Source organism: Macaca fascicularis, chromosome 14 (assembly GCF_037993035.2).
Source record: "Macaca fascicularis isolate 582-1 chromosome 14, T2T-MFA8v1.1".
In the NCBI taxonomy this organism is placed as follows: domain Eukaryota; kingdom Metazoa; phylum Chordata; class Mammalia; order Primates; family Cercopithecidae; genus Macaca; species Macaca fascicularis.
This window is the reverse complement of record NC_088388.1, coordinates 46,559,320-46,571,393: the sequence shown is the minus strand read 5'-3', so window position 1 is coordinate 46,571,393 and position 12,074 is coordinate 46,559,320. Positions and strand designations below refer to the sequence as shown.

Genomic DNA, 12,074 nt, shown 5'->3' with positions numbered 1-12,074 from the left:
GAATTAAGATAAAGAAAATCTTCCTTAGGATACACTTTTTTTTTTCTTTAATTTTTGAGACAGAATCTCACTCTGTCACCCAGGCTGGAATGCAGTGGTGCGATCTCAGCTCGGTGCAACCTTCGCCACCTGGGTTCAAGTCATTCTCAGGATACACTTCTAAAACTCCAAAAAATTTAATTTATTAATATAGATATTGTTGATAGTAGCAAATGCTTCATTATGTAATTGAGTGTGACATTAATTCTCTCATGCATTGTCAAATGACTCTTACTCTTCAGTGCAGGAATCACAGCCATGGCCCCCACCCTCCAGGATTTGGTCGATATGGCATCTGTGCACATGAAAACAAAGAACTTGCCAATGCAAGAGAAGCTCTTCCTCTCATAGAGGACTCTAGTAACTGTGACATTGTCAAAGCTACTCAGTAAGTCTTCCAAATGCTTTGGTTTATCCTCATGTTCTCTTGAATTAATAGTAATGTATGTGTAGTTCATGGCTCTTCATATGTTTACCTCTCTTACTTTGTAATGGTAGTTAACACCAGCACCAAGTATATTTGTCATAGCAACACCACAGTACTTAGTAAAGCATACCTAAGCTGTTTATGTACCAGGACGTTCCATTAGATTGTGGACAGCTTCTTAGCAAAAGCATGTCTTCATCTTTGTAGCTCCAGTGCTTTTGCACAGTTCCTTCTTGTATGAGATACCTAATAAATGTTCCTTGAATGAATGGATGATTTTAAATGACACTAAGCCAAACTCTTTATTCGAAATACAAATCTAAGTCTTTTAAAATATACTACAACCTGAATAGGTCGATGGAATGAAAAATACCGACTTACACATTCATAGATGTTTTAAACAATCATTTATTTCTTGAGTACTTTCCATGTGCTTGTGCTGGATTAACTAGAAGAAAGACAGTAAGTGGAAATATGTTCTCTGACCACTTGAAACACATAGTGTATTGTTTTTCTTGCACTGGATATGGAAGTACATTTTGAAAGTTTCCCCTTAAAATCTCCATATGTGGGTATTTGCATTAAGTCAATTATTCCCAACATTTTCACCTTCATGGATCTTATTGATTATTAACATCTATCACACCTCTTGCCATTGAGCATATTTTGAAGTATTTTGTTCATCAGACTGCATCAAATAGTAATCCATTTTTGTAGTAATCAAACATAAATCTGCCCAGCAGATTGCCCATCAAATATAAATCATGCCAATCTAATCAGCCTGAGGGGAACTAATGTTACCATACTAATTTGATATAATTTCTATCAGAACAAAGATGTTTGGAGATTAATTAGCCTATTTGGCCTTAATATAGGCTAATGTATTGTCTATGTTAATTACAAAATATATTGACAATTATTTGAGTATTCTAATTACCAATTTATATGAACTTAAAAGACTTGGGAACCACTCTTTTAGGTGAATATTATTTGATATTGTTTATCTTTTATTTATACAATGATGAGTGTATTCTTAAGGTAAATGTTTGCTTTAATTAGGATGGAAACATTTAAATCTTTCCCTGTTGCCCATGAAACTCTTAAGATAAATGTCAGAAATTAGGCTCTTTTTAAAGGGAATCTCAGTAAAAACTCACATTTTATGTCTTTCCTAAAATTTTCTTCAGGTCCTGGACCTTCTCAGGTGGTTGTGAGGAGACCTGTAGGTAGTATTTGGGAAGGGCATAGAGAGCTAGGGGGTGTGTGTGTGTGTGTGTGTGTGTGTGTGTGTGTGTGTGTGTATGTGTGTGTGTGTGTTTTCTAAACCAGCAAAATCTTTATGAATGTATATTCTTATTATGTTTCTCAAATAAAGGGAGTATTTCTTTTCCAGTAAAATGTTAAAGTTGACATTTAAAAGATGGAGAGTGGGCCGGGTGCTGTGACTCACACCTGTAATCCCAGCCCTTTGGGAGGCCGAGGTGGGTGGATCACAAGGTCAGGAGATCGAGCCCATCCTGACTAACATGGTGAAACCCCATCTCTACTAAAAGTACAAAAAATTAGCTGGGCGTGGTGGCAGACGCCTGTAGTCCCAGCTGCTTGGGAAGCTGAGGCAGGAGAATGGCATGAACCCGGGAGGCGGAGGTTGCAGTGAGCTGAGATCAAGCCACTGCACTCCAGCCTGGGCGACAGAGCGAGACTCCATCTCAAAAAGAAAAAAAAAGATGGAGAGTGTAAATGTATGTGTGTCATTCTAAAATTTACTCTTTTAAAAATGCCAAAAAGACACACACACACACAAACACACACACATGCATAGTTTGGTAAAGCAGAAATTGTTCTAATTTACAGTGTGAGAAACAGACAATTCTGCTATTTGGTTTGATTTTTTATCCTTGCGAGCTTATTGAAACTTTCAGGTACTTTTAAATAGAAATAAGTTTTAAAGAAAGTGCTAAAGGATCGGTTGGGACTTCATAGAAATATTGCTAATAAGCCAGGTGTGGTAGCTCACGCCTGTAATCCCAGCACTTTGGGAAGCCGAGGTGGGCAGATTACCTGAGGTCAGGAGTTCGAGACCAGCCTCACTAATATGGTGAAACCTCATTTCTACTAAAAATACAAAAATTAGCCTCGTGTCATGGCACACGCCTATAATCCCAGCTACCTGGGAGGATGAGGCAAACGAATCGCTTCAACCCAGGAGACAGAGGTTGCAGTGAGCTGAGATCGTGCCACTGCACTCCAGCCTGGGCAAAAGCAAGACTCCATTTCAAAAAGAAAAAAAAAAAGAAATATTGCTAATAAATGATTTATCTCTTTATTCTCTATGAAATACCTCTTTTTAATGCTATAATAATTTGTCTACGAAATACCTCTTTTCAATGCTATACTATTTAACTGATTAACTAATAGTTAAATATCTTCCAAGCCCGTCATTCCTTTTCTATTCCTATTGCTTCTCTCTTACTTTAGGCTCTCATTGTCTCTTACCCATATTTATTGCAATAACCTCTAAACTGGTATTTCACTCTCTGTCCTTACCCTGCTCTAAGCAGCTTCCATATTGCCTCCAATGCGATCTTTCTTAAAACTCAAAGTCTGAGTGCTTTCTTCTTTAAAACCCTTTATTGGTTTCCCATTGAACTGTAGATAAAGTCTAAACTTCATAGTGTAGCACAGAAGGCCCATGTGGTCTTTGCCTATTGCTTCTAACCTCATGTCTCACCATTCCCTCTCATGCTTTATGCTTTAGCAATGTTACACTGCTTTTATTTCTCTGAACATCCATGTAGTTTCACATTTCTGATTTTTGTACATGCTTCTTCCTCTGCCTGAAATGCCTTTTGTCAGCCTATAAAATATAGCTTAGTTTCATCTCCTTCAGGAAGGGCTAATCATTTGTTCCTCTGCTATACCTATATTCTTTCCATATTTTGTTGTTGAATTTATCCCATTCCAAGTTTACTTTTAGTCTGTATCCTTTGTTGTGAGATTATTGCATAGGCTTGGTTTGATTCAGCGGTAAGATTATTGTCAGGAATCGGCAGGAGGTGTTTCTGACACACAGTGGAGATCAGATGAAACTTATTGAAGGGAGGCAATGTAAGTTTAAAGTTTACTTATGGAAATCAAGTTCAACTCCAAAAAGATTAATCTGATCAGTAAGTAAACCAGGTTTTCTTTTGCTGTTTGGCTTTATACTGTGTCCTCTCTGTGCATGTCTTTGTTAATTATTATATTTCTCTATTGACTGAAAGGCAGTTTGGATAATGAAAAGATACAGTAAAATGAAGAAATTTTGATATTTGAAATGATTTTAATGGTATCAATTATGCTTTTTTTTCTTATTTGAGATACGGGATTTTTGAACGATGTAAAGAGTTGGTAGAAGCAGGATATGATGTCAGGCAACCAGATAAAGAAAATGTGTCACTTCTTCATTGGGCTGCTATTAACAACAGACTGGATCTTGTAAAGTAAGATGGGATATATGTGTGTTAATTGTGAATTTATAATTTTAGACCTCTCCATCATTTATCTTTTTCTTTAAGTACGAGTATTGAATCATGTGTAATCCTCATGTGAAAGAACACCTGAAACTTTTCCTGCCACACATGTTGGTTATTATAAAGTTGAAAAGGACCTTAGAGACCATGCCTGGTTGATCCAAAAAGGAAAATTAGAGATAAAGCCAAGGGGGCCAATCATAAAGTTTAGGAAGTAAAAGTGAATACTTTTTTAAAAAGGAAAAGCATAATAAACTTTTTCAGAATAGAATGGGAAGTCTCATCTAGTTTAGAAGAAACATTGAAATATTTTACATGTTAACACCACAAAGAATAGATAGGTAGGAAATATAACCTTTTTTAAAAAACTAAATATGGAATATACTTTTAAGTGGGCATGTATTGGATTGTATAAAATATTTCCCTTTCATAAAGCAGTAATGCCTACCCATTGTTTCTTTCAAACAGCTTAACATGTAAAATGTACATTTGTATGTGAATGTGTGTATATTTTGTGTTTTAGGATTAGATATTTAAAATCTTTAAAGTTTAAGAAATTTATTAAGGTTTAAAATGTTCTAACACACATGAATACTCACAGGCAAACTCCTCTTCTGTGGAAATAAACTGGCGTGGTATTTAGATAATACGATGTATGAAGCTCAACTTTGAAGTAATGAGACTAATTCCTATAAACCATAGAAGAAAATCAGTCTCATTACTTTATATGTCCACCTTATACAGTGCCTCTCATCTCTGTCTCCCAAATGCAGGGCAAAACACTCAAAATGTCTAACTTTTCCAAAAGGATTTTAAATTAATTCTTTACTACTTACTTTTAAAATTCAGTCCCACATAGTAATTCTACTTTTAACCTGTTGAAGGTGACATAATTTTACCTTTCTCCTTCCAGTCAAGTAAGAATATCTCCCTGATCCTAAACCTTTTGAATATAAACAATTTCAAGAGTGCTGTAGTAGTTAGACTATGCAGAGAGTAGTTATGATGTGTTTGGTATGTAAGTTATAATGGAATGCCAATTACAGCAGGACTAATTACTTACATCCTAAGAATGTTTCATCAGGGATTTGTCTGATTCTGCCATGTGAACCTTTCGTATTTCTATAGATCTGGGTGTTTTAGGGATATTACTATCATAATTTGTTCTCCAACATATTTTTACTATGAAAAAATTAGTATTTTCTTTTTCAATATGAAGCTTAAGTTTCAAATCTTATTTTCATTTGTGTCTGCTTTTAACAGGTTTTATATTTCAAAAGGTGCTGTTGTAGATCAGTTGGGTGGAGATTTAAATTCAACTCCTCTTCACTGGGCCATCCGGTAAGGTTTCTTTGAATGCTGAAATTAAATAGCCACATGTAACTAGTGGTCACCATATCGAAAATCAGTTATAGACAATTTGAAAGACTGTCTTTTCTTTTTTTTTGCTCCCTTTATTTAAAAATAAATTACAGTTTTAAAGGTTTTGCAGAAAGAATGTTTTTGATATTTAATTTAGAGCTCCATTATAATTATCCAACTCAAATATGTAATTATAGTTTATTTTTTGTAATTAGAATAAATAATTTTCATACTTGATAACATAAATAAAAGTAGTAGTTCAGTGAACTGCAGACTCAATCAGTTCAGGCTTATGACAGATGTCTATTCAGAAACCTACGATTTTATTTCACAGTCAGTTTCCTCTGAAATGTAAAGTATTTCTCTATGTCTCAGGGCCAAATGAGTCACCTCTTTTAAAAGTTGTTGCAGGATTAACAAGAAATTTCGAGTAGGTCAACTTAGAACATTTATGTTGTGTGGTCACTCTCCTCTTTTCTCTGTTGTATATTGGTCATCTGAAACTGAAGTTAATAAGTCTTGAATACTTACCAGTTTCTTTTTTTAATTTAAACTCCACTCTCGGTGGTTGGTGGGGTTGACAGGAATCTGAAACTGAAGTGAAAAATTGTTCATGTAAGTCAAGGAGTTGAATCTTTTCTCCATAGCCAAGAGTTTTGAAGCTCTAGGGTTAATTCATGCCCCTTAAGCTACTGAGGTACAGTACTTTACATGAAAAATGAACCAGAGTCAAGCTTAAGAAAAGCATATGAATATATAGCTCTTAATATTATCACAGTAAACCCACAGTTTATGAATATTATATTTCTGTATATCTGGCTTATGATTTTTTGATTTTTAAAATGACAGGGATGTCTAAGTGGTCTTAGAATCTTCATCGTTAGCATGTCATAAAAAATTATTATTTACATTTGGTAATATAAGGTTTAAGGTAGATTGGGAAGTTATCAAGTTTATCACTTGCACTCAAGAATGATTATCCAGGCTGGGCACAGTAGCTCACGCCTGTAATCCCAGCAGTTCGGGAGGCTGAGGCAGGCAGATCATGAGGTCAGGAGATCAAGACAATCCTGGCTCACATGGTGAAACCCCATCTCTACTAAAAATACAAAAAATTAGCCAGCGTGGTGGCATGCGCCTGTAGTCCCAGCTACTTGGGAAGTTGAGGCAGGAGAACCATTTGGACCTGGGCGGCAGATGTTGCAGTGAGCCGAGATCTTGCCACTGCACTCCAGCCTGGGTGACAGAGTGAGACTCCGTCTCAAAAAAAAAAAAAAAACCCAAGAATGATTATTCATATAGTTCTAAGTTTGCAGCATCTAATCTAAGTAAAAAACGTTTGGACAATCACCATTGTTTCAAAAATCTTACTGTCTTACTGTTAGGAAGTATTTTTTATATGTAACCAAAATCCCTCATGTCTTAGGAATATCAGCTTCTCCCTGACTTTTTGCTTTTTCTGCATGCTACAGAATGGCTTTTTGTCTTCTATTTGCAGACAAGGACATTTACCTATGGTCATATTATTACTCCAGCATGGTGCAGACCCCACTCTCATTGATGGAGAGGGATTCAGCAGCATCCACCTGGCAGTATTGTTTCAACACATGCCTATTATAGCATATCTCATCTCAAAGAGACAGGTATATTCTCAAATATGTCTTACACTCCAGCTTTTATCATCTGAAAAGGTTGAGGAAATTATTAGTAGTAGTCTCTTCTCATTTTTAAGGTGGAGGTTAATGGATATCCAGATATTCAGATATTAGCCTGAGTACATTTAGCTATTGAATACTGCTTTCCAGCTTCGTGGGAGGGAAAAGGACAGGTCATTTAGCTCAGTAACGTATAATAGATGTTTCTGAAACTTGTAAGCTGGTAATAGTTTTTCTTACGAACCCAGTAATTTGCAGAGTTTTTCAAAAACATGACTTCAAAGCCTGTATTTTTCTTCTAGTTGAATATAAAAATGGTAGTCAAATCACTAAATTAACCCATCATTTGCTTTCATTATTTGAGCCCAAATGGGAGGCCAATTTGAATGCATGTTTCTTATTGTTTTCTAAAGTAATTCCATGAAAATTGACTTGCCTTGAGAGGCACAGGTTAAATTATAGGTTATTGTCAGTTTAAATGTCAATTATACTTGCCTGGAATATGTTTTCCGGTAGCAAAGTAGTTTATGTATTAGCAGACTTTCCTGTAAAAGGCATGAAAACGTGTTTGCACAAATGCTGTTAGAATGGTTGTACTCCCTTTAAATAAGCACTTTCTCTCAGACTTAGCTGATTGAAGTAGAATTATAACCTCCTAGGTTTCATTGTTGGAAAAATATAAATATATGAAGAAGAGTCCTGTCTGCTTCTCTTTGGGCCCCTTCCCAAGTCCTAGTCCTCCAAGGCCCATAAGAATCTTCAGAAGCTGAAACTCTTTTTCTTTGGCTTAGCTGAAACCATTGTTGTATACCTTAAACCTAGACTTGTCTTATTAAAAGGATTATATCCTCATGGAAATATGATTTCCTTTTTTTTTTTTTTCTGTATTCCAGAAAACAGAAAGGAAATTTTCACTGTTTAAAACTTAGTATGTTAAGTCCAGAAAGAAAAGTTTGCCTCAGAAGATAGGGAGTTCACTATTTACTGGAATTGTTTGAGTAGATACTGAATGACTTTGTATAAGAATTGATAATGTGAATTAATGTGTCAACTAAGGTCTCAACTAGGTGACTTTTAAGGCCTCTACCATCTCTTGTATTTAATGGTAGCTATGAATATTTTACTCTTTCCCTTAGCTGTCTGTGTTCACATCAAGTAACACTTTACATTATATATTCAGATTTTCTTTTTAAAAATATTTTGTAGAAATCCATGGATTTTTACCCTATGGAAGTAGAGCAGAGCATTCTTTTTATCAAATGATATTTGAACCCTTCATGTAGAAATAATGGTGGTACTGAATGTATTAAAGAGATATTTCTATTACGAGAACAAATAGACTTTTGAATGTATTTACAGTTATGCTAATTGTCTTCTTTTTGAATAGAGTGTGAATATGACAGATGTAAATGGCCAGACACCTCTCATGTTATCAGCTCACAAAGTAATTGGGTGAGTTTAATTTAATCACCTCAATCTGATTCTGGTTCCAACTATTTCTTTTCTGTGTGTGTAATTTTGAGTATCTCTGTCTATGTGAGATGATAGTACATTGAAGAAAATAGTATTTTCCACACTGAGACTGTGATAATCGACTTTTAAGATAGTTAGAAAAGCAGCATTGAAATACATTTTCTCTTTTCTGATAGCTTTGGCAAAAAGTTTGAAAGCTACTAATAAGAAAAAAATTTCCTTACCTAACAAGTAGATATACCTTGACATATACTTGTTAACATGACTTGTATTTCTTCCTTTGCCTTTAAGAAAAATGGCTATAATTTTAAATGTTCTCGTAATTTAAAATCTGATAAGTCTGCTTTCTGGAAAATATTAAATTTTGAGATTCTCTGACATCAGTCTTGTCTGCTTTGAAAATATAACTGAAAAGAGTCTTTTTGTGTGTTCAGATTAAGCACTTACATATTTAAGTTTTTCTGTGTATTTATTTCTATAAACACATGATTAATGACACTGTATAATTCGACTTCTGGTATTTAAGCAAATACTTGTGACAGTTCTCACTTTAGCAGTTTGTTTCTATGTTGTATTGAATCTCTGATTTTGCTTGTACTTAGGACTTCTCTTCTAGGAACCATGTTAGTTCTAATGCTATTTCCTTTTTGTTCATGGTAGGATTGGAGGTAGAATTTTATTAAAAAGCATTTTGTCTTTGCTGGTAAATCTGAAATCAGGTATAATCTCTATAAAGATGTTGATGGAATAAATAAAGTAGAATATTGTTTTATTAAAATAATCTCTTCAGTGGTCATGAAGGAAGGAAAGGTATTGGTAAAGTAAAAATATTTTACTGAATTCTGTCTTTTAGTCCATAACTTTCTAAGATTCACAAATATTATAGGACATAATTTATACCTGCTTTATTTAACAGTTGATTTGATAGTATGAAGTTAGCTCCTCAACTAAAACATATATTTAGTCTTTAATTGAATAAATAGCATAGCATTTAATATTGGCTAAAGTTAAATCTATAATTCAGAGACAAGTGTTAGCAAATAGAACAATATGAAAGGAAAAGTTTGAAAAACAGAAGCAGTTATTTCACTGCATTGTTAAAATTGTCTATATAGCATGTCATTTAATAGATGTCTTTTTTTTTTTTTGAATCTCCTATTAGTACCTAGAATATAAGTCAGTACAAAGAAGTTTCTCAGTTCTGAATACTTAACTGAATGGTTAATTGATGGCATTATCTTAAAGGATCATAATTTGCATTTACTCCTTAAGTCATCATCTCTGTTAATGCCTCTTGGTATTTTATTATTTTGAGACAGGCCAGAACCAACTGGATTTCTTCTAAAGTTTAATCCTTCTCTCAATGTGGTTGATAAAATACACCAAAACACTCCACTTCACTGGGCAGTTGCAGCAGGAAATGTTAATGCAGTTGATAAGCTTTTGGAAGCTGGTTCTAGCCTGGATATCCAGAATGTTAAGGTATGGCCAGGTATTTATCTCCCTTAGTTTATTATATCTTGAGTTAGAAGACTGATACATTCACATAAAGATGAGCTATATATTTGTTTTCAGTTACCCCAAGATAGATACAAATGATAATAGCTGGCTATCCTTGGAATAGTGTGTTGAGTCTATGATTCTGGTAAGTTTAAAAAAAGTTTAGCACTCATAATATATTAAAAATATTTTTAAACTTTTTACCCCACTCTTTTTTAAGGGAGAAACACCTCTTGATATGGCTCTACAAAACAAAAATCAGCTCATTATTCATATGCTGAAAACGGAAGCCAAAATGAGAACCAACCAAAAGTTCAGACTTTGGAGGTGGCTGCAGAAATGCGAGGTATTTTCATTTGGGGTCTTTTCTGTGGGATAGATGACTTTTTTGTTCATTTGCTTTTGTTTATTTAGGCATCAGAAGAAACCAGAGAGTTGGCTTTTTGCTGCATTATATCTGCTGACTATATCTTTGCCCTGCATCCTGTTGCCCAAAGTTGGAAATTTGGCACTTTCATTGGCTGTTTATTGTTGGTCCTCAACTAGATGCTCTAAAACTGCATGTTACCTTATGAATAGTATTACGTACTTCCACATTTATTTAATGAGTGTATTGAAATGCAAAAGGTTTTGATTTTTAGAGACACAATGGGAAAAACACCATGTTGCAAAGAGTTTTATAGAAGCTTGTAGGAACAGCTTATTCCTTACTAAATTTTTATTTCTCAAAAAGAAAATAATAACAGTTACAATGTTGCCTTAGAATCATGAGGACTTTAAAAATGATAGTGTTGCAAACTTTAGGCATATGATGTCACTTCATAAAAGAAAACACTGGAATTTTGAGAGATTAAACCCAAATTTTATTCATTTTTTTAGCTTAGCAGTTCTGAGTGGTGTTCCTCTAAACTTTAAAATGAACTGAATAATGGAAAATGTTAGAAACTTCAGCTTATTCTCATGAATAACAAAATCTAAGTCATAGAAGTGAATACTATTTAAATTGTTAAAATGGGATATTGGATTGATTCCACTGTCTCTAGTGTTTTCAAATATGATACCATCATCTTATTAATAATAATTAGTAATTATACTTTCATAGTGATTCTAAATTAGGAGATACCATATTCTTATGTAGAGGATCATCATGAATGCTATACTGCTTTTGCATTAGGCATGTGGAGTGGGGAGAGGAAGAAATATTGGTTACTCCTCAGTATCCTTTGCCAGCTCCTCCACTTCTTCCCCATCTCTTGTTGGTAGGGTGCCCCAGGATTTTGTTATTGAACTTCTTTGCTATTTATTCATTCCCTAAATGTCATCTATATGTTGATAACTCCCATATTTGTCTCTCTAGTCTAGACCTTTCCATACTCATATATCAAATTACCTACTTGATTCATCCACTTTGATGTCTAATAGGCATCTTCTGATACCCTCCCCACCCTTCCCCTGACTAAACCAAGCCTTCCCCATCTCAGTAGCTGGTAACTCCGGCATTCCTCTGTCTTCACCTTTTTTTTTTTTTTTGTCATACCACATATGCAGTCCATTAGAAAGATGTGTTGACCAGTTCAGCCTTCAGTTTATATCCAGAATCTGACCCCTTCTTACCACTCTACCAGTGCCATGTTGGTTCAGCAGATGAATCTAAAATGTAAGTCAAGTCATGTCACTTATCAGCTCACATTCCTATGATGTCTCCTCATTTCTCCCAGAGTAAAAGCAAAGTCTTTATGATGGCCTCTAAGGCCCTTTGTCATCCAGGTTTTTATATACTATAAAATTGACTTAGCATATTTATCTGTCTATCTTCCCCAGCTAGAATTTAAGTGAGAAAAAGATCTTAAATTCATTGATGTGTCCCAAGTGCCTAGAATAGTACCTTGTATATAATATGCCCTCAAGTATTTGTTGAATGAATAGTGCAGCTTGTCTGTAAGAGTGTTATATCTAGGATTTAGAATTTTGAGATCCATATTTAATTCTTATCTCTGTTCTGAGATTATGTTGCTAGGAGATTCTAAATTTACATTAAAAAAATCTAAACTAGCCCATTTTGTGTCATCATGCCAATTGGAATTGGAAACATTTTAAAGATTTAAT

General features: G+C 34.4%; 1 protein-coding gene across 3 annotated transcripts in view; it reads left to right on the top strand.

Annotated features, from left to right (window-relative positions):
• The window catches only part of ZDHHC13 (zDHHC palmitoyltransferase 13), a 53,092-nt gene that overhangs the window by 18,604 nt on the left and 22,414 nt on the right, over positions 1–12,074 (top strand). For 2 of the 3 annotated variants that reach the window (XM_065528394.1, XM_074014048.1), the window contains 7 exons: positions 282–427; positions 3,826–3,948; positions 5,242–5,319; positions 6,839–6,983; positions 8,383–8,447; positions 9,788–9,950; positions 10,189–10,314. In XM_065528394.1, coding sequence (XP_065384466.1) covers positions 282–427; positions 3,826–3,948; positions 5,242–5,319; positions 6,839–6,983; positions 8,383–8,447; positions 9,788–9,950; positions 10,189–10,314 — 846 coding nt within the window. The remainder of the gene's footprint in view (positions 1–281; positions 428–3,825; positions 3,949–5,241; positions 5,320–6,838; positions 6,984–8,382; positions 8,448–9,787; positions 9,951–10,188; positions 10,315–12,074) is intronic. The other variant, XM_065528395.1, reaches the window with a different exon arrangement.